Genomic DNA, 22,446 nt, shown 5'->3' on the forward strand with positions numbered 1-22,446 from the left:
ACCACTGCAGCAACCAGGGTTCTTTATGCTGGCTACATTCACACCGCAACAAGAAATAAAATCCCCTGAATGGGGTGAATATTTGCTTGAACTAGAGAAAGAATCCTTTGGGCTCGTGCATAAATGCAACACCGATCTCTTGCTTTTCAATAAGCCAGCCAGCAGCTACTGTAGGATCGTGAGATATCTCAGGCTCTGCTGAATCAGCTCACCAACATCCCCCGCCACACTGTTGTAGTAAGTTTGATGAAAGGTCTCTGATATGAAATGTTATCTGTTTTTCTTTCTGCAGATACTGCCCATCTGTTGAGTGCTTCCAGCATTTTCTGTTTTTATTTCAGATTTCCAGCATCTACAGTTGTTCCTATAAAAGTTGGCAGCAAGGATCTTTCCAATTATTACCCTAAATAGGGAAGTGTAATTTACTTAATTGATCCAATTACCCACTTTCTCTAACATGGGTTTTTTCATTCCCTCAATGCTGCTTCACACTTGAGCACCCTTGATTAAAAGCATGCATTTTTGTGAAGAATTATGAAAAGCTATTTTGACACTGAATAGCAGCTTCTTGTGTGTTCTGTCCACCTTCCCCCCCCCCCCCAATAGAAGATGTAATTGCACTAAAAACATTAATGATGCATTTCCAAGGCTCTGAGCAATTTATTCAAGATACTGTTTAAATGTGCCTGAAGACAGTTACACTTGGAGGATGTAGTTGCTGTGCAGAATCAGTTTGGCCTGGTTGGAATTCTTCTGGCCTTAGACAATGGTGGCAGGTCAATGGTTCAATGTAGTATTGACAGAGTGCTGTGTGACCGGATGCTTGAAGTCCACCCAAGACACTGAAGCAGACTGATGTCTACAATCCTCATTTGATTATTTGAGACAGATGAAAGTTCTCCAGACATTTTCCCTCTATCTTAAAAAGAGCACCTTAATTGGACAGTCATTTCAGACTTTCAACATTCTTGCTATCCAAAACTGTAAGAGCCAAGCACTGATGTGATGAGATGAGATGAGATGCTCCACACATTGTTTGCAGCAATAGGTATGATGAATTATGCAAGTCTGTGCCTGTGGTGAGAAAACTTGCACAGCAGCAATGGAGACTTTCTCAAAAGTGTGTGATGCAAGATGTCATCAATATTCACAGAAGCAGCATGGAAACAGATCCTCCATTCTGGCGAGTTTGAGCTGACCATCAAGTTACTATTTTTGTTTAAACATTAAACCTACCCTAACAGATTTTATTTTCCCCACATTCCCATCAACACCTGTCCAGATTCTCCCATTCACCTATACACCAGGGACACAAGTGGAAAGAATTTATAAAAAGCCCATATTGGAGATAATTTATTCCCCACTTTGTCCCCTTTTCCCTCCAAATATCAACTTTACAAACCCAAGAGATCTCCAAGTGCATTTCTCAACAACACATTACCCTCATGATCATAGTTCTGTGTAGAACGTGGCTTCGATCAGAACATGGGAAGGTGTTGCCTACAATGTAATTTCATTGATCTTGAATGGATTATCAAGCCATTAAGTTTTCTGTCTTGCCCTGCAAAATGCTGAATATTTCAGCACATAGAAATTGTGTTAAGCAAGAACATAACAAATAGGAGTAGGCCCACACTGGCCCATGATGTCTGCTCCACCATTCAATAAGATCATGGCTGATCTGGCCATGCTACCTGCCTTTTCCCCATAGCCCTCAATTCCCCTACTATACAAAAAAATCTAGCTGCATCTTAAATATATTTAATGAGGTAGCCTCCACTGTTTCCCTGGGCAGAGAATTCCACAGATTCACTACTCTCTGGGAAAAGCAGTTCCTCCTCATCTCTGTCCCAAATCTATTCCCCCAATTCTTGAGGCTATCACCCCTAGTTCTAGTCTCACCTACCAGTGGAAACAACTTTCCTGCCTCTATCTTATCTATCCCTTTCATAATTTTATGTGTTTCTATAAGATCCCCTCTCATTCTTCTGAATTCCAGTGAGCATAGTCCCAGGTGACTCAGTTCTCTCCTCATAGGCTAACCCCCTCATCTCCAGCATCAACCCTGTGAACTGCCTCTGCACTCCAAAGCCAGCACAACCTTCCTCAAGTAAGGAGACCAGCGCTGCACACAGTACTCCAGGTGCAGCCTCACCAACACCCTGTACAGTTGTAGCATAACCTCCCTGCTCTTAAATTCAATCCCTCTAGTGATGAAGGCCAACGTTCCATTTGCCTTCTTGATCACCTGTTGCACCTGCACACCAATCTTTTGCATTCTATGCACAAGCACTCCCAAGTCCCTCTGCACAACAGCGTGCTGCAATCTTTCACCATTTAAATAATAATCTGATCTTCTATTTTTCCTTCCAGTGTTGATAACCTCAAATTTACCAGTATTGTACTCCATCTGCCAGACCCTTACCCACTCACTTAATCTATCCATCTCTCTGCAGAATCTCTGCATAATTTGCTTTTCCACCCACTTTCGTGTCATCAGCTATACGTCGTCCCCTCTTCCAAATCATTAATGTACATCAAGAACAGTTTTGTGGGCCCAGCACCAACCCCCACAGCATTCCACTCAACACCGATTGCCAACCAGAAAAACACCCAGTTATCCCAACTCTCTGCCTTCTGTTTAACCAATCCTCTATCCATGCCAATACATACCCTGCACCCCCAACTTGACGTGTCCTTATCTTATGGATGTCTTTTATGCAGCACCTTATCGAACATGTACCTGGAAATCCAAGTATACAACATCCACCTGTTCCCTTCTATCCACTGCGCTCATTATATCCTCAAAGAATTCCAGTAAGTTTGTCAAACAGGACCTGCCCTTCCTGAATCCATGCTGTCTGCCTGACAGAACCATTTCTGTCCAGATGTCTGGACATTTCTTCCTTCATGATAGCTTCAAGCATTTTCCTGACTACAGATGTTAAGCAAACCAGCCTGTAGTTACCTGCCTTCTGCCAACATCCTTTTGTTTTAAAAAGAGAAGTGGTGTGACATTCACTGTCTTCTAATCTGCTGGGACCTGCCCAGAGAACTTTGGTAAATTATCACAAATACCTCTACTATAACTTCTGCCATTTCTTTCAGTACCCTGGGATGTATTCCATCAGGACCAGGGAACTTGCCTACCTTTAGGCCCACTAGTTTTCTCAGCACTACCTCTTTAGTGACAGCAATTATATTGAGGTTCTCACCTCCCATTGCATCCATAAGTCTCTCTTTGGCATGTTAGCCATGTCCTCCACCATGAAGACTGACACAGAATAGTTGTTCAAAGCCTCAGGCATTTCCACATTACCCAGTATTAATTCCCCCTTCTCATCTTCCAAGGGATCTACGTTCACTTTAGCCACTCTTTCCACTTTTTATAATTATAAAAAATCTCACCATCTGCTTTTATACTTTGTGCTAGTCTACTTTCATAATCTATCTATCTTCCCATTCTTTATTGATTGCTTAGTGGTTCTTTGTTGCTTTTTAAAGTTTCCCCAATCTTCCAGTTTCCCACGACTCTTGGCAACTTTGTATGCATGAGCCTTTAGATTGATGCCTTCCTTTATTTCATTAGTTATCCAAGGCCAGCTCTCCCTACCTTTACTGTCCTTGCTTTTAACCGGAATATACTTTTGTTGAGCACAGCAAAGTCTTTGAAAGTCTTCCACTGTTTCACCATATAGCCTGTGGTCCCAGTCCATGCTCAACAACTCCTCCCTCATCCTGTTGTGGCATAATACACTGGTTTTAGATTGAATTTCTCATGCAAATAGAGAGAGCAATAGTTCAATCATACTATGATCACTCTTTCCAAGAGGATCTCCAACTACAAGATCATTAATTTTACCCCTCCCATTGCACAGGACCAGATCTAAGATAGGTTCACTAACATGCTGTTCAAGAAAGCCATCACAGATGCATTCTATGAAGTTAGTCTCAAGGCTGCCTCGATAAACTTGATTCACCCAATGTGGATGTTAAAGTCCCCCATGACAACTTACATGCATCAGATATTACTTGGTTTATTGCCTGTGCCACTGTAGTATTATTCGGTGGCTTATAGACAACTGCCAGTGTTTTTTTTCCCCCCTTTACTATTCCTAATCTCTACCCAGATGGATTCAACATTCTGCTCCTTAGATCCTATATAGTCTCTCACTATTGCCCTGATCTCTTCCTTAGTTGCAAGCACTTACCCCACCTCCCTTACCCTCCTGCCTATCATTCCATATTACTTGATACCCCTGGATATTTAATTCCCAATCATCTCCACTCAGCAAACATTTCTGTAAATGGCCACTAAATCATACCCCTTTGTACTGATTTGGGCTACAAGTCACTAACTTTGTTTGAATGCTACAGGCATTCAAATAAAGTGCCCTTACGCTCATTGTCCCTTTAGAATCTAATCATCTTTGTGCCTTTTGCATTTGACTTTTTTTTGGCACTCCATTCTTTTCTCTTTTCTAACTTTTGCTCTGGTCTCTGCTTTGCTTCTGCCTTTCTGCATTGATTCCCATTCCCCCTGCCATATCAGTTTAAACCCTCCCCAACACCACTAGCAAACAATCCTCCTAGGACATTGATCCCAGTCCATCCAGTATGTACTGGTTGCATCTCCCCAAAAACTGTTGTAATGCTGAAACCCTCCCTCCTGCACCACTGCTCAAGCCACATATTCACCCTAACTATCCTGCTATTCCTACTCTGACTAGCACATGGCACAGGTAGCAATCTTGAGATTACTACCTTCATGTCCTACTTTTTAATCTACTAATTCCCTAAATTCAGATTGGAGGATTGCACCCTGGTTTTTCTCCCCTCCCCCCCAACGTCGTTTCATTGGTGCCTACATGCACCACGACAACTGGCTGTTCACCCTTCCAGAATGCCCTGCAGCCACTCCAAGACATCCCTGACCCCTGCACCCAGGAGGCAACATACCAACCAGGAATCCCATTTGTAGCCATGGAAGCTCCTGTCCATTCCACACGCCATGGAATCCCCTACCACCATAGCTCTGCCACTCTTTTTCCTGCCCTCCTGTGCAGCAGAGCCACTCTCGGTGCCATGATCTTGCCTACTGCTGCCTTCCCCTGATGAGCCATTTCCCCCAATAGTATCCAAAGCAGTATACCTGTCTTGGATGGAGATGACCACAGGGGACTCCTGCACTACCTTCCTGCTGGTCACCCATTCCCTATCTTTCCTTGGACTTTAAACTGCAGTGTGACCAACTTACTAAACATGTTATCCACAATATTCTCAGCATTGCTGATGCTCCATTGCCATCATGCGGTCTGTCAGGAGCCACAGCTGGACACACATCCCACACAGTCATCAGGGACTCTGGCAGCCTCCCTGAGTTCCCACGTTACACTGGAGGAGCATGACACAGGTGTAAGCTCACCTGCCACATCTAAAAACTTTGAGGAAAATGTTTGACTAGCTTAGGAAGTAGTAGAAAAACCCTTACCCAAGTGTTGCTTGCCCTCCTCACCGAAGCCTGGTATTCACTGAAGCCCACACTTCAACAACCAGCAGCACTGCGACTCAACTGCTGCCCCTTCCAAAATGGCCACTCCACTAGATCCTGCCTTCCTTTGATTGGCTAAGGGTGTGATAACTCAGCCAATCAGAAACAACTTCAAAGATAGTTGTTTTAAAAAAAACTTTTTTTTAAAAATATATTAAAAAAGCTGCTGGCTCTTCCCCTCTGCTGCTGAAACTGCAAAAAAAAAGGCCCATTTTTCACTGAAGCCCACACTTGGGCAACCAGCGGCACTTGGACAGGACAGCAGCCCCTCCCAAAATGGCTGCTCTGCTGAACCCTACTTTCCCTTTATTGGCCGAGTTACTACACCCTTAGCCAATCAGAAAAAATTTTTTAAAATGTTGTTTAAAAAGAGAAAACTTTTTTAAAAAAAGCTGCTGGCCCTTACCCCCCCCCCCAGTGCTCTGGTTGCTGGAACTCTTCTTAAAAAAAAAGGAACAAGAGGCCCAGTATTCACCAAAGCCCACACTTAGACAACCAGCAGCACTTCTCAAAATGGCTGCTGCAAAATGATGTGATGGTAATCATAAGAGAAAAGAAAATCCTTGATTATATTTCTGCTTTTCCATTTGGATTTCCATCTCAAGTAACAACCTGGTATCAGAGGCCCATTGTCGCACATTTAAGAATGTAAGAAAATGGATTCAGGATTAGGCAACTTGATCCCTCCTGCCTGCACTGTCATTCAATGTGATCGTAGTTGATCTGCCCCAGGCCTCATCTCTGTGTTAGCTCTCCAAACCCTACAATTCCTTTATCTTTCAAAAAATCTACCTACCTCCTCTTTAAATACCTCCAGCCTTCACATTCCTCTGGAGAAGAGAATTCCAGAAATTCTGTGAGAAGACTCTCTTAATCACCTCATGTTTGTTTTATAACTGCACCCCATCCCACCCAACCTATTGCCCTGAAACATTAACCCTGTTTCTTTCCACAGATGCTGCCTGAGCTTCTGAGTCTTTCTAACATTCTCTGATTCTATTTCAAATATTCAGTATTTTGCCTTTGAACTACTGCCCATTCATCCTGGTTGTAATCAACGTGTATAAACAAGAGGTGCATTTTTAAATATAAGCACTAAAAACCCAATTGTATATATCACTCTTCTAGCAGGGCTGCTGACTGATCATGTGTGATCTGCCTCTCACCATTCCACCACCCTTGGTTACCTGACACCTCCATTCTTCTAATCTCAGTCAGAAACAGAATACTATTCCCTTCCAATTGATGCACAAACTTTAGTTTCAAATAGATAAAAATATTGAAAGAAACGTTCATAGAAAGCAGTACAATTTCTTTTATCGTCCTTCTGATTTTTCCTTTCGGGTTGTTTGTCATGGTGATTTGAACACAAGTCTTACGCACAGTGGATTCTATTAAATTTGTAGAATAAATATGACCTGTACATTTGATGATACTAATCCTTTAGTATAAGACTAAAAATCTTTCATGAGATCTTTAAAGTACCGGAAACTTTGGGGTCTGCAGATGAAGAGCTTTCAGTTATAGTCCCAGACTGTTAGCTCTCATGTTCAATTTTCACTACATTAGAAAAAGATAGTGAAGATGTAAATGTCTGCAGAAGGTAATAAAATTTGGAACAACATACTGCAGAGCTGGGCTTTTCCCTAACTGCAAATAAAACTGTTTAATGTAAGTTCTAAAAGATGAGACCTCTAACAGTACCATATTCCAAACTGCAGTCAAAATATTATGCTCAAGTACTGCGGTCTGATTTAAACCTCAGAGTCAGATACAGTAACAGGCCCTTTGGCCTACTGAGTCTGTGCCAACCACGAACTGAGTCTGTGCCCACCATGAACCACACATTTACACTAATCCCATCAACTTCCCCAGACTCTACCACTCACTTACACACCGGGGGCAATTTATAGTGGCAAATTAACCAAACAACCTGCACATCTTTCAGATATGGGAGGAAACCAGAGCACCTGGAGAAAATCCACGTGGTCACAGAGAGAATGTGCAGACTCCACACAGACAGCACCCAAGGTTAGGATTGAACCCAATTCTCTGCTGTGAGGCAATGGCTCTACCTGCCTCTAATCTTATGACTCTGAGATGAATAGGGTTATCAAAGTGTCATAGGAAAATATAGAGAACAATAAAAAAAGTTACAAATCTTTCTTGATGTCTGATCCTGAGTATTATACATCTATGAATTGAAGATAATATTGTCAATACCTTTCTTAACTTCACAATAGTTTCTTTCCTTTTGAACCTACATACAAGATTGAATATTCATTGAGCTATTAGAAACAAGCAACCATCAGTCACCTTAGAAAGCACAAAAGCATACGTTTATAAAAAGATTTTATTGAAAAAAACCTCTCATCCAAGATCTGTTCAGTAAATGGCAAACATTTAGGTCTGGAAATGTATTATTTTTCATTAACTACTTTATGCCTTCCAAATCTCCAATTCACAGCTTTGAAAAAAAGTTTCCTGTTTTAGTTGTGTGGCTTTGTTAAAGATCACAATGTGTCAATGTCATGCATTGTCAAGAACACAACAATGTCAGTATAGCAAAATGGCCACTTTTGATCATATCACCAACTGCTTTAACACTTTTCTGTAGTCCAAATCTAAAAGAAACAGTTACAATTTATTTTAACAAAAAAGGATACTGGATGCATTCAGATGCAAAGGTCAAAAAAGACCAGGAAAGTGAATGTTCTAAAATTCTGCAAAGAACACCAAGACACTAAAAATCATTTTGAAAGGGGTTTAAAAGGACAATTGATACAAAGTAAAAACTACTACAATCCTAAAGATTTGTAAGGCATTCTACACAGAAATTATATTGTTGCAGAAATGTACTGTACACATGCCAAAGTCTCAAGTTTATAAAGCAATAAGAATAGAAAAAAAAACAACCATTTAAAAAGGTTGTTCCTTTACATTAAATTCTACAGATTAGAAGATTACAACAAAGCTTGGTAAAAGGTATTTTGGTGAGGGGCGGCTGTATAGATTGTGTTGCAGCTCAGATCAACAGAAGGTGGGTTATACTGTCAAATTTCTCAGAAGATCTTCACATCCCCTTCTTTCCCTTCTTACCTGCACAAAAAGATAGAAAAGAACAAGATTTGGTACTTAGGTTTTTAGAAAGTCAACTTTCTCATTCAACTTCCTTGTGTCTGGACCACATGACAACCCTGCTCAGTTTACAAGCAGCTAATGTTCTCCTGGTTAGTCTTCTGACTCCTGGCAATGGGAGGTTTGTCATACGAGGAGAATTTAAGATTGCACACAGGCACCTCACTTATCACTTAGGATGCATTCCTGCAACAAAACTGCTAATTCAATCAGCACTCAAAGATGTCATGCTGTGCTCTTATTGGCCAAGCACCTATTGACATAATTGACTCATTGTGAACTGCATGGCCATGTTTAGCAAGCTAGTCAACCTACAAATCGGTAAAATAATAACTTTAAACTTTTCTTTGAATTCTAGCTTTTTTTTCGAAAAAAATATTTTTTTCCCTGGGCCAAGAGCACTACAACGGATCAATGTCCTGCAGATTGGTGCAATAAGGGATACTAATGTCACCTGACTGACAGATCTCATGAGAAGGTACAAATTTCTTAAGGGGCTTGACAGGGTAGATGTGGAGTTCGTGTTTCCCCTGGCTCTGGTGCTTGCAGACAGGAGTCACAGCCTCAAAATAGGGGCCATTCCGAGCAGAGACAAGAAGAAATTTCTCTACCCAGAGGTTTGTGAATCTTGTGAATCCTCTACCCAGGAAGGCTGTGGAGACTCAGTCACTGAGTACATTTGATAATTAGATAGATGTGTTGAAGACTCTACACTCTCATATCCCTTCATACCTCCAAAAAGGCAGGCAATCATCCCATCAAACCGGGCTGAAACCAAACCCAGGCTGAACCATTGACCTTGACGACTTTGTATAGAACATAGAACAGCACAGCACAGGAAACGGGCCCTTCGGCCCACAATGTTGTGCCAGACTAATTAAACTAGTAATTAAACATCTAACTAAACTAACCCTTCTACCTACACAAGGTCCATCCTTGTATGTGGTGTAATGTAAAGTGACAGCAAGCCAGCAGTCCACTTCTACACCTCTCATGACCTTTGGATTTCCATAATTTCATCAGTGATGAATAATCCCTCAAGATTCCCGTTGCTGGCCTCTTATTCCGGAGTACATGGACATGCACCCAATGTAACCGTGGCTCCTGGAATTTCTCGCAAAGCTCACCTCCATCCTCAGTCACACGAGTCAGTTGCTAACTATGTTGCTGATATCCTATTCCTCTCTCAGACAAATGATTTATGAATACAATTACTACTTACAGGTCAGTATATTCCTCTCACTACATTTCTCTGCTCGGACTACTTCCCAATCACACCAGCCCCTTTGTGTTCCCTCACTCATCCAATTTACTCCATTTAACACATCTGCAAGTCAACTGACAAAACGCTATCTGTTTTTCTCTCTCCACAGATGCTGCCTGACCCATTGAGCATTTACAGCATTCTCTGTTTTATTTCAGATCTCTGATACCTGTAGATTTTTGATTTTCATTTCTAGCATGGCTGCAAGTCTGCTCCTTTTCAAACTTTTCCCTGAAATACTTTGTTTCTCTAAAATCCAAGCCTTTCACATTTCCATTCTTTCCCTTATCACCAACAACTGTTTAAATACCAAACAATTCTTTAAAATTGCCCTTGCATGAATCTCCTTCATTCTGTTTTCTTACTCTGGTTCTTTATGTTCGGGGATCTATTTGCTAAGGTTAATTGTATTACACCCTCCATTCCCGACCTGACACCCTCTGCCCCTCTACCATATAAAATGTTGAACTAACGCACCCCGTTCAGCAATGTCTGCATCGGCACTTTCTGATATCCACTGATAAAATCAGCATTCTTTATTGTCTTTTCCTGCTTTGCCCTTCACCGGTCTGTGGCCTCAGAAATGACCTTTTAACCTTAATGTCATTAGCCAATCTGAATTCATTTCCTTGCTTGGCTGACGGGGTTTTTCTTATGCTGATCCTTATTAACCTCTGCCATGAACAATTTCTAATATTGGAATGTCTTCAATGAAGAATCTAGTCTAGCGTTTGTTAAAAGAGTTTTCTTGCCAGAGATCCTCTTCAGACATTGTTTTTAAATTCCTTTAAGTCCATACCTACCTAGATTTAATTTTGATCTCCAATTAAAATAACTCTTTCATCAACAACATCGAAAGATTTGGGAGCAATACAGAATCCATTTTTTATTTATTAATTTATTGCCATTTACAAGATTGTTTTTGGTCAAATTATCACTCAATATCAGGGTTCCTTACTTTCTCTGGAAACCTAAAAATGAAGAAACAGCCATCACCAAGGACAAGGACCTTTTCATTTGTACTAATACACACAGAACAATACAGTGGAGGAACAGTTCCTTCAGCCCACCGTGTCTGTACTGACCCTGAGGCCTATCTAAATTAATCCCATCTGCTTGCATATGGTCTGTATCCCTCTATTCCCTGTCTGTTCATGCATCTGTCTAAGCTCCTCTTAAAAGCTTCTATCCTATCTGCATCTACCACCTCCCCTGGCAGAGCATTTCAGGCACTTACCGCTCTCTGTGTAAAAAATATACTTGACGAATCTCCTTTAAACTCTCCCCCTCTCACTTTAAACCTATGCGCACTAGTATTTGACATTTCCATCATGGAAAAAGATAGACTCTCTACCCCATCTATGCCTCTTATAATTTTGTATACTTCTATCGTGTCACCCCTCAGCCTTTGATTCTCCAGCGAAAACAATCCAAGTTTATCCAACCTCACCATTTAGCTGAAACACTCCAATCCAGGCAGCATCCTGGTGAACCTCTTCTGCATCCTCTCCAAAGCCTCCACATTTCTTCCGATAGCATGGTGACCAGAACTGTACACAATACTCCAAATGCAGGCTAATCAAAGTTTTATACAGCTGCAATGTGACTTCCCGACTTCCATACTCAATGTCCTGGCCGATGGAGGTAAGCATGGCGCACGCTTCCTTTACCACCCTATCCTACTTCTGAACGTACAAATTCAGAAGTAGGCCACTCAGCTCCTCGAGCCTGCTCCACAGTTCAACAAGGTCACGGCTGATCTGACTGGAACTTCAACTCTGCAGTCCCATCTACCTCTGATAACCTTTCACCACTTTGCTCGGCAAGAACTGTAACAATATTGAAAGATTCTGCTTCCACTGCTCTTTGAGGAAAAGAATGCCCAACAGTCATGACCTTCAGAGAAAAGATCTATCCTCAACTCTGTCATAGTTGGTGGCGCCTTATTTTTAAAGTGATCCTTAGTTCTAGATTCTCCCACAGGAGGAAACATCCTCTTCACATCCAGCCTGCCATTCTCATGAAGCAGTCGGATCAACCTGGGAGCAGCAAGGTCAGACCAACCCTAGGTTCCTGTTTGTTATAAGGTGCTGTTCTACTTCTCTACTGCCCTGCCCCTATGGTCAATGCACAAAGTGATTATCAGATTCTTTCATCACTTAAAATGGAGTTCATCTGTGCAGCTGCCTTCCCTTCTTATGCTTGGCCAAAATTTGCCATTTGCTTTGAATGCATTTGACAATTTAGCCATCAGTTTTTCTTCAATGATATTCTCCCTCACCGGCCTTCCCCACCCACCAAGACCCTTCTTCTCCATGGCTGCCTGCACCATCCTAAGAAGAACTTTCTAAGCAGCAGTTCTCTAATTCTCTAAACATAGAACATGGAACAGTACAGCACAGGAACAGGTCCTTCGGCCCACGGTGTTGTGCTGAAGTAACTAAACTAGCAATAAAATACCTACACAATGTCCATATCCCTCTGCCTACATAACGTCCATATCCCTCCATTCCCTGTACATTCACGTGCCTATCTAAGAGCCTCTTAAAAGCCTCTATTGTATTTGCCTCCCCTGGCAGCGCATTCCAGGTACCCACCACTCTCTGTGTAAAATACTTACCCTGCACATCTCCTTTGAACTTGCCCCCTCTCACCTTAAATGCATTCCTCTAGCATTAGACATTTCGACCCTGGGAAAAAGATACCAGCTTTCTGTTCTATCTATGCCTCTTATAATCTTACAAACTTCTATCAGGTCTCCCCTCATCCTCCACCGATCCAGAGAAAACAACCTAAGTTTGCCCAACTTCTCTTTATAGCACATGCCCTCTAATCCAGGCAGCATCCTGGTAAACCTCTTCTGCACCCTCTCCAAAGCCTCCACATCCTTCCTATAATGGGGCGACCAGAATTGAATGCAATATTCCAAATGCAGGCTAACTAGAGTTTTATAAAGCTGCAACATAACTTCCCGACTCTTGAACTCAATGCCTCGACTAATAAAGGCAAGAATACCATACGCCTTCTTTACCACCCTATCAACCTGTGCAGCCACTTTCAGGGAGCTGTGGACTTGGACCCCAAGATCCTTCTGTACATCAACACTGTTAAGGGTCTTGCCATTAACAGTGTACTTCCCCTTTACATTTAAATTGGCATTATTAGGTTGAACCTTGACATTTTGCAGCATCAAGGTCTTTGAAGAAACCGGAACTGAGATTATTCCAGCCTTCCCACCTCCAATGGTATTCTTTAGCTTTAGTTTCTACAAGCTATCAACAAGTTTCTTCAGCAAATGCTGGGATCGGGTCTGTCTACCTAAAACGGGACATGGCAGTGAAATTTGCCGTCTCCAAAACACTCAACCCATGTCCCGCACATTCTTACTCCCCACAACAGCCCTAAACAAGTGGCAACTACTTACTATCCCAAGTGGTTACCCTATCAAGTAAACACCCAGGGCATTGGTAATAGTAACTCTTCAATAAGATGTTCTGAGATCATGTATCTCTGCTGATGAACAATTGCAAACTCCTTGGTTGCAGGGTGGAGTTTTCAATACCGTGAGCCACTTACCTAGAGGTAAGCAGACATTACATACACAGTTCCTGCACCTTCCCTCAGCAGGGTGAGCACTGACCTTTTGCTTTTGACTTGGATTTATCACAGGACTTTGTGACCTTCACTGACTGCTCACACTCCGCATTGAACAGAGCCTTCTTTAGGGTGCCATTGCGAGTCTTGAGGCCAGTCTCGGTGTCACATTCTCCCCAGTTTCCAAACTTGTACTTGCAGTCACCTGTGTAAATAGTTTCAGGTCAGGAAGTCAGGACCTGCCGGTTTGATTCCCTGGCTTCGGAGGGTCAATCACTTACGTTCGGTAGCCACCCCGAAAAGCAGTATGGGTGAAAGTCACCCAGGTCTAACAGCCAGATTTCAGTCTTTGGCCACGTTTACCATTATACTCCATTACAAAGGCAAGAGTGAAAGTAAGCAGGCACATGTAGTGAGGGTGAATGCATGCAAGACCAGCAGAGGAGCAGAAAAAAGCAGAAGAGCAAGGAAGCAGGAGCGTGTGTAAAGAAAGAGCAGATGAAAATAATGAGCAGGATGCCAGAAAAAGCAAACAAATGATTAGTCATTTATCGTGCAATATCTGAGTAGCCTAAACAGAGGGCAGAAATGTAATTTTGCCCAACCAAGAAAAGAAGTGGTGTGATAACACTTTAAAATTACCCCATTATTGCAACAGCCATTCATTAAGCACCAGGCTCAGAGCTGTACTGTCCAGCAGTGAGCAATTTAAAGTAGCCACTGGAAATAACGTACAATAGGGGTCTATGAGTCTGTAATATGAACCAGATGGCTAATTGCTTCCAAGAACATATGGTTTCGGTAAAGTGAACCCATTACTTTGAGTAAAGGAGCCAAGGGTAATTGGCCTAATAAAAATGTGCACCACACAAGGCATGTTTCTCCCTCTGCCTCCCCGGTTTTAAGATTATCAGGGAGTTCCTGTAACTCTTATACACCTCCCATTAGCTGATTAAAAACTGCCTTAGGCTGGGGGTCTGAGTGCAGATTTTTGGAAATGATGCATTTTGTTGGGGGGTAAGGTGGAGAGAAAGTTATAATGTCTGAAGAAAGCAAATCCAGCTGTTCAAAAAAGGACTTACTTCCAAACTGTTTCTTCCAGTTACATGGCACCTTGCACTTCACGATCTTGGTCTCATCGTTCTCCTTGCAGGTTCCTTCACGAAGCCCAGTGCCACAGTCCCCTGATGCGGGCTCACACGCTCCCCACTCCCACTCCTTGCAGGCTGAGCTGGATTTCTTTCCTCTTTCTGGAATGGAATACAATACCACGGTTGCCCGATTGATTTTGTTATGGGTAGGGGGAAAGGTGTTGAAAGAGACTTGATGACTGCAAACAGTTCAAGCCTCTTTCTTTCAGATCTTTGCAACAAAGCTTAAGTAGATCATGTCTGCTGGTTGGTACAAAGGAGGAAGACCATTCAGCCTATCTCAGGTTATTCTTCCAATAAAAACCAACCATCAAAATACCCAATGACTTCTTAACAATGCAACTGTTTTCAAGGTTCGTGCCACCTTACTTGGAAGTTGATTCCACATTTTGGAACACTTCCATTTGAAGGTTGAGTGCAGAATCAGTGTCTGAAGAATATACCTTTCTTAAAAAAACAAATCCACACTATACTCCCATCTTTTCTCATGGCACTGTTAGTGTTTGGATTAAATTTAAGGGATGTCACAAAGAATCCTAGGCAGCACGGTGGCACATCCTCACAGCTCCAGTGATGTAAGTTCAATCCTGACCTTAGGCGCTGTCTGTATGGAGTCAGCACATTCTCCCTGTGACCACGTGGCTTTCCCTCGGGTGCTCAAGCTTCCTCCCATTTCCCTAAGATGTGCAGGTTGGTAGGTTAATTGGCCACTGTTAATTGCCCCTAGTGTGTAGGTGAGTGATAGAATCTAGGAGTTAATTGGTACACGTGGAGAATAAAATGAGATTAGTGCAAATGGGTGCTTGACAGTCAGCATGGACTCTGGGTCAAAGGACCTGTTTCTGTGCTCTATGACTTTCTTGCAATAATTATCATGGTCCATCAATTCTGTTAAATGTGATCTGAAGTAAAAAATTCAGGAGATAAGGGATTGGTAGTTTAGGTTACTAAAACCAGTCATTCAAAATGTCAAAAGAGCACCAAGACAAAAGTTGGGGTTGTCAGTAGATACTGCCATGGCCACGAGCTCTACTCAGCTGTGCTACAAGATAGAGGGTGAACAAGAGCATTAGGAGATTCTGTAAGGTAAAGATTTAATGAAAGATCTGAAACATTAGATCTGCTTTCCTCTAATGAGACCTGTTCAGCATTTCTAGCATTGTTTTTTTTAAATGGATACATTGCATGTGTTTTGAAGGTAATGTACTGTGCTGAAGGTAATTACCAGCTTTGGGAAATGCAGAGCCTCCCAGATTTAAGACCCAAGAAGCTAATTTAAAGTAGATAGTGATAGGATTAAGATTCTTAAGGAAGATCAAACTATTGCATCTGATGAACTAGATTTCTAAAAGAAATGGAAGGGGATGCAAAACATGACAGCAGCTTATTGAGATCTAAAATTGCTAACAATAAATAAAAACAGAAAAATGCTGAAAATACTCAGTAGGTCAGGCAACATCGGTTGAGAGAGAAAAACAGAATTCACATCTCAGGTCAATGATCTTTTACCACAACCTATTTTCATTGGAAGTTATTAACAATGAATGAAGAAAACTCTTTGTGATCCTGATATTTAATAAAGGTAATAAGCCAGAGCCCGGGAATTATGGGTCAGTTCATTTGGCCTTAATTGTAGGTCAATGGCTGAATGCATAAGGAATGTGCTATTTAAAGGCAAACCCAATGATCATTAAGGATTTATCAAGGCTTTGGAAATGGAGGTCCTTTCCTTTTGATTTGAACACATTGAAGAAGTGCTGCTTGGTATGGTAGATATCGTATGATTGGATTTCTAAATACCCCCTGATGAAGGTGCAAGTCTTTGAGCATGTGAGACTGGTAAGCTATTTCATTTTCCAGGAAGAGGTGAGTAATGAACATTAATGAAAAAGTAATGAACAGTAATGATATTAATTAATATTAATATCTGCAGCAGTTCAAAGAGGCAGCTCACCCCCACCTTCCTAAGGACAAATGCTGGCCTTGTCAGTGATGCCCAGATCCCAACAATGAACTAACAATCATAGGAAGATGGTACTTTAAAGCACAGAAGGGAGCCATTCAACACATCACGTCCATGCCTGTCAAAAATGGAGCCATTTTGGTGATTCCCATTTCCTAGCTCACTACAGCCTTGTGGGTCATGACTCTTCCAACTACTCAACCAGGCACATTTAAAATCTGACGAGGGATTCTCCCTCTGTGACCCTCATAGGCAGTGAGTTCTTGACTCTTCTGGTGAAATCATTTTGTTCCTCAATTGTCCTCCAACCCTTCTATCAGTTGATGTATATCTAAGTTTGCTAGCTATTGACCTGATGAATTAAACTTTTCATTCATTGTAGGAACCATGTGGATGCCTCATTGGAGCACAGACTGTGGTCATAAGAGATTGAAGGGACAGTGTCCTTTGCATCAGTTTTCAGATCCTGAGTGCCAGGATGCTGGTCCCTGCCTTTGAAGACTTTCACAGCCTGACCTTAAACCTCTCCATACCCACCATTAGGCACAGCCAGGATGGCACAGTGCTGCTGCCATACAAATCCTGCAACTCGGATTCAATCCTGACCACTGCTGCTGCCTTATGGAGTTTGCACATTCTGTCTATGGCCATGGGTTTCCTCCAGGTGCTCCAATTTCCTCCCACCTGGTGAACAGTAAGATCTGAGGGGGAATTGATGGAAGTGTGGTGTGAATAGAATAGCATTAGTGTAAATGGGTGCTTGATGGTCGGTGTGGCCTCAGTGGTGTTGTATCCGTGCTGTATGACTCTACAAGTGTACTTGCAAATCCAGGGCTGACTACATTGGCAGTAGCAGAAGGCAACCTGTTACGTGTTGACCATTTCTCCAAACACCACAACAGGTGAGGTCTCCGGTTTCCCAGCTCAGAACACTGCACAACAGACAGCAGGCTGCAGAGATACAGCCAGCTGTTGTTCTCAAGTGCATGGGCCGAACTACCGAGGGATGAGGGACATCCCAGTTCCAGGTTGCACTTCTGGAGCTCCCAGCCACCTCTTGTGGTTGCAACACCCAGGAGGAGTACTGGTGTAGGGGAAAAGGGACATCTTAGATGCCCAGAGGAATCAGACTGCTGGGCTTCACACCTGTCTCAATTCACCAAGGGAGTTTGGTTAAAATGACATCCACGTTGATAAACGTAAAACGATATGTGTGTCTGCAATGGATGGGAGTGAAGTCAGACCACCTTAAAGGCACAGAACAGGCATGAGGAGTGCAAAGCTGCTCAGAATTAAATCTTAAGGGTCCATACTTCAAGATTTAGCCGGAAATTCTTTTCACCTCAACAATAGCGTCCAAAACTGGGTTGCTGTTTGCACCCCATGCTAACACAAAGTAGAACCTACTGGTTCTGCTATGCTTCACTCACCTTTCTTGTTCCTTCCAGCTTCCGAGCCTCCTGCCATCAGGACAACCACCAGCACGAACACCAGCGAGAAAAGGACACGCAGCTGCATTCTGGGAAGAAGCACAACAACCCTGGGTCATTTCCCAGTGGATTCATTTGTCCAAAGACACAGCGTCAATGGTGTTGGCATGGCATGGTTTCTGCAGATGAAGACCACAAGCCTGAACCGTCAGCTGGGGACAAGACAGCCACCAGACCACCTACAATAGACAATTAACATCTTGTCCCCGTTGTTGCTGTTCAGACATCCTCAACAATGGCTTCTCAAAGGGCCACGTAAACCTTTCTCACAAAGTAAGCACCAAGGGAGGCAGATAAGAGTGAAAGTAAATTTGTAACCAATACGGTCATAATAATATCGCTGACTTAACCCATCCGTACTGATTGCATCAACCACTTTGCATCCGGTACCCTGTTATCGGATTACTTTCACCTTAAGAGATGGATCTTATTCGTCAGATAGGAAATGACTGAAGCAATTTAGTACAATGTCATTACAGATTATAAGTCAGTTCCACATTTCTCTCCATCACTGACTGAGGAAGAGCAAAGAGGGCATGGGCTCTTAGGAGGCACCCCGGTCGGTATACAGTACATGGTCTCACTAACGTGTCAAGATTCAGTGGGATGAGAATGGAATCTGTGACTGTTCAGCTTCAAAGTGCCACCCTCCTGAATAACATAAAAAGACTGTAATGTCAAATGATTTGTTATTCTACTATCAACAGTCTGTCATTGCTGGTGACTTATATATAGGCAACTTTATTCCTCTTTTGGTCTACCGGTGAAGTTTTCCAAATTTATGCACTCTCCCCTTCAGAATCAGACATACTTGAGGAAATTACATAATAGTTCAAATTGTTTCATGTAGAGAAAACCAGCTTGTATTTCAACTAATCAGCTCAACTAGAGAAAACCAGCCTGTATAGAAAGCTTAAATCGAGAAAATCAGCCTGCATTTAAACTAACCACAAGTTTGCCAAGAATCATTTCATTTGTCATGTTAGCAAGGTCAGTTTTATAAACTTTTGATCTCTCAATCTACCTCGTCATGTCCTTTGCACTTCATTTGTCTACCTGCACTGCACCTTCTCTGTAACTGTAACACTATATTCTGCCTTCTGTTTTTTCTCCCTTTGGTACTACCTTGATTTACGTATGTATAGAATGATCTGTCTGGATGGCACGCAAACAAAACTTTTCACTGTATCTTGATACATGTGACAATAATAAACCAATTACCAATTAAATACAGGCTGGTTTTCTCTGGTTGAGCCGGTTAATTTAAGTTCAGGCTGAAACAATTTTAATTGTTAATTAATTTTCTCAGGTGATGTCTGACCTGAAGGAGGACAGTACATAAATTTATAAATTTATCGACAAAGGTCTACCCTCGTGGTTTAAACTGTCAACAGATTCTGTATGAAAAAAACGTTTAATCAATCCAAGAAAGATTGGCTGCTGTATAGCAGCTTCCTGCTGTACACCATGAGGTTTGAATCTGAATCAATGGTGACCTTTGCACAGTCACCTAAACCAAGGGCTCCACAATAGAGCTTGCCATTTCTCTTGCATGTGAAGAATTCTGACTTTCAGTTCAAATGAAATGAATAAGTTTTCCAAACTTTGCAAAGAGGGAAATATTCCACTGATCTGATGAGATAATGGTACCTGGATTAAAGATGAAAAGATCAGCTACAATACATAACAGTCTTTCTCTACGAGACTGCACACACAGTCATCAATAAGTGGTCAAGTGCAGAGAATCACAAATAAAATCAAGAATTGCCTTCTATAAGGTTTCACCCATTCACTGTGCTGATCGTTCTGAAACACTTGGGAACCACTAAACAACAGGTATAGGAAGCAGGACCGTTTCAAAGTCAGCCCATCTGAACCTTTGGACTGAAGCTGACTTAAATCGTGCTTTGCAGACATGAAGGGCATTTATTCAGTAAAAGAAGCCGATAGGCTTAATGAAGTATGCAACATTTCTACCGGGATTGTCCCCAGCATGTCAATCCTGAACAAGTCATCGTTGTTAACTAGGGTTCCAGGTGCATGATCAGTTGGCACTAGCCAGCCCTGATTCGCTGACTGGAAGGGTAGACTACTTAGCACACACTGTATTACAGCCTGCATCACTCCCTACTCCCGGTGAAACGGTTTAATCATTTAATCTTCGCCAGCTGGATGTCCCAAAGGCAGCAGACAGTCTTTTTTGAAAATAAACATGTAGCGTTCAATCATGTTAATGAACAAGGGGACACTGACAAGTTACTTTATTCAAGAAAAATCTCAAGACCATGGGAAAGGTTGAGGGGGAATGGCAGAAAAAGGTGTGGTGAAGACTTCCTCACAACATTCGTTTTCCCACTGGAAACTCAAGACACTTTTAAGGCGTCAGATACCAACTATTAAACCCTGCAATTTTGTTATTAACTGTAAATTGATTGTCATGGTTCCTTCATTTCAAGTGTCCACACTTCAACAAAATACTTCGTTGGCTGATTCATTTTGGGGCATTCTGAAGTTGAGAAATCTAAGTATGCCTTTTCTGTATTTGCTTAGGACAGAGAAAGACACCATTCTACCCATCAAGTCTACACTGGGTCTCAGAGCAGAACAATGTCATCAGTCCCACTCCCCCTGCTTATTTCCCTGCACCCACCCTCTCACAAATGCCTACTAACACCCACTGATTCTCCCACCACACACTCTCACCAGGGGCAATTCACAGCAGCCAATTAACCCAACAACATGCATGGCTTTTGGGATCTGGGAGGAAACTGGAGCCAAACCCACACAGTCACAGGGAGAGCATCCAAACTCCATACAGACAGCACTGGAGGTCAGAATCGAACCTGGGTCACTGGGGTTGTGCACTACCTACAGCGCCATATTGTGCATTCATCCTCTTTCCCTTCTGCTTAACCTTTTCGGTCGATAATAATAAATAAACCTTGAGAGGTTTTAGTTGGCACTGTGAAATATTATCAGAACACACTGCTGCTAGGGAGGGAGGCAGCATCAGAGGTGTTCGATCACTATCCCAAAGGTTGGCATGAGTCTGTCAAGCGATAATGTATCACCAATACATCCACACACCAGTTATCTACACAACATGCAATCTGCTGGATCAGTCTAGTCTCGGTACAGTTGGATCCAAATTCCTTGGCTTCTTCACCTCCACCACCTCAGCCTCTCCTTCCTCCAAGCCACTTGTCGCCTTCTACATGCTTGCCTTCTTAAGACAAGCCTTGCAGCAAAATACTCAGCACTGTGACCTCTGAATTTTCACCTGTGAGTGGTTTCAGACCTCAGGCATGAAGGCGTTTAGTACTTGTTCAAACTGAAAACTTTGAAATGCCAGAATAACTGGAATTTCAGGGCAGAAAAGCAAAACCCATCACTAACAGGATTGCTTGAGGCATTGAGGTTCCAGCCCAGCTTCTGGGTTCAATGATTATCACTTCACAAATACTGCACAATGTCCCATTACAACCTTTGGGACATATTTAATATGCAGTACAAAAAGTCGAACATAAGAGACATTAAATAAGATTATTCATTTTACCAATAATCTCCTGTCCTCTGTGAAACAACTGGATATTAACTCTTGAAATGCTGATTCTGTAGTTTACAGTGACCCTCCAACAAGATGTATTATCAAATTGATTTTGAGATCCATAGAACACCTTCCTTCCTTTTAGTAAACTATCCATCATGTGTAGTATGGAACTTAACACAACTTTAAAACATTGTGTATGGATTCTACACACTTTCATTTGGTCAACTCCAAAACAGCTGTGTGTTGTTGAAGATCAGGTGAGCACTGAGTATTGCAATTTTGCGCACATTCTTGGCTGCCCTTGTGCCATTTGGTATATTCATGTCCCTGTTTGACTGTAAAACTCTCCTAAATGATGTCAGCTGTAGTGGAACACACAAAAACCTGTCTCAGTGAGATTTTCAACCTCACTCATCTGAATAACTACAAGATTTACTTAACTGCAGAACAACCAGGTTTGACTGACCCATTTTCCCTGAACCCATGCTATTTAATGTGCCAACTCTTAAGCTATTTCCTCTGTCCCCATTGAGATCTGTGACCTCCTACAAGCTCAAATATAGCTTCATGTGTGTGCCTGGATTGCTTTGCCCATGGAGTTCAGGGTCACAGTCAATCTCCCAGTTTCCCAGCCTCAGGACCATTCCAGGCCACTGCTACTGATGTCAGCACAGGTTGCTGCTCACTGCTGCATTAGGGAGGTCACCAAACTCCACATTTAAGGAGAGTTGACTTCGTCTACTTT

At 42.2% G+C, this 22,446-nt stretch overlaps 1 protein-coding gene across 4 annotated transcripts in view; it reads right to left on the minus strand.

The window, feature by feature from the left end:
- Positions 1-7,886: 7,886 nt before the first annotated feature.
- The window catches only part of mdka (midkine a), a 65,655-nt gene continuing 51,095 nt past the window's right edge, over positions 7,887-22,446 (minus strand). For all 4 annotated transcript variants that reach the window (XM_052029597.1, XM_052029595.1, XM_052029596.1 and 1 more), the window contains 4 exons: positions 18,092-18,180; positions 14,630-14,797; positions 13,594-13,752; positions 7,887-8,650 (listed from right to left, as the gene is read on the minus strand). In XM_052029597.1, coding sequence (XP_051885557.1) covers positions 8,625-8,650; positions 13,594-13,752; positions 14,630-14,797; positions 18,092-18,179 — 441 coding nt within the window. In that variant the 5' untranslated portion in view covers position 18,180 and the 3' untranslated portion in view covers positions 7,887-8,624. The remainder of the gene's footprint in view (positions 8,651-13,593; positions 13,753-14,629; positions 14,798-18,091; positions 18,181-22,446) is intronic.

This window comes from Pristis pectinata, chromosome 14 (genome assembly GCF_009764475.1).
Source record: "Pristis pectinata isolate sPriPec2 chromosome 14, sPriPec2.1.pri, whole genome shotgun sequence".
Lineage (NCBI taxonomy): Eukaryota > Metazoa > Chordata > Chondrichthyes > Rhinopristiformes > Pristidae > Pristis > Pristis pectinata.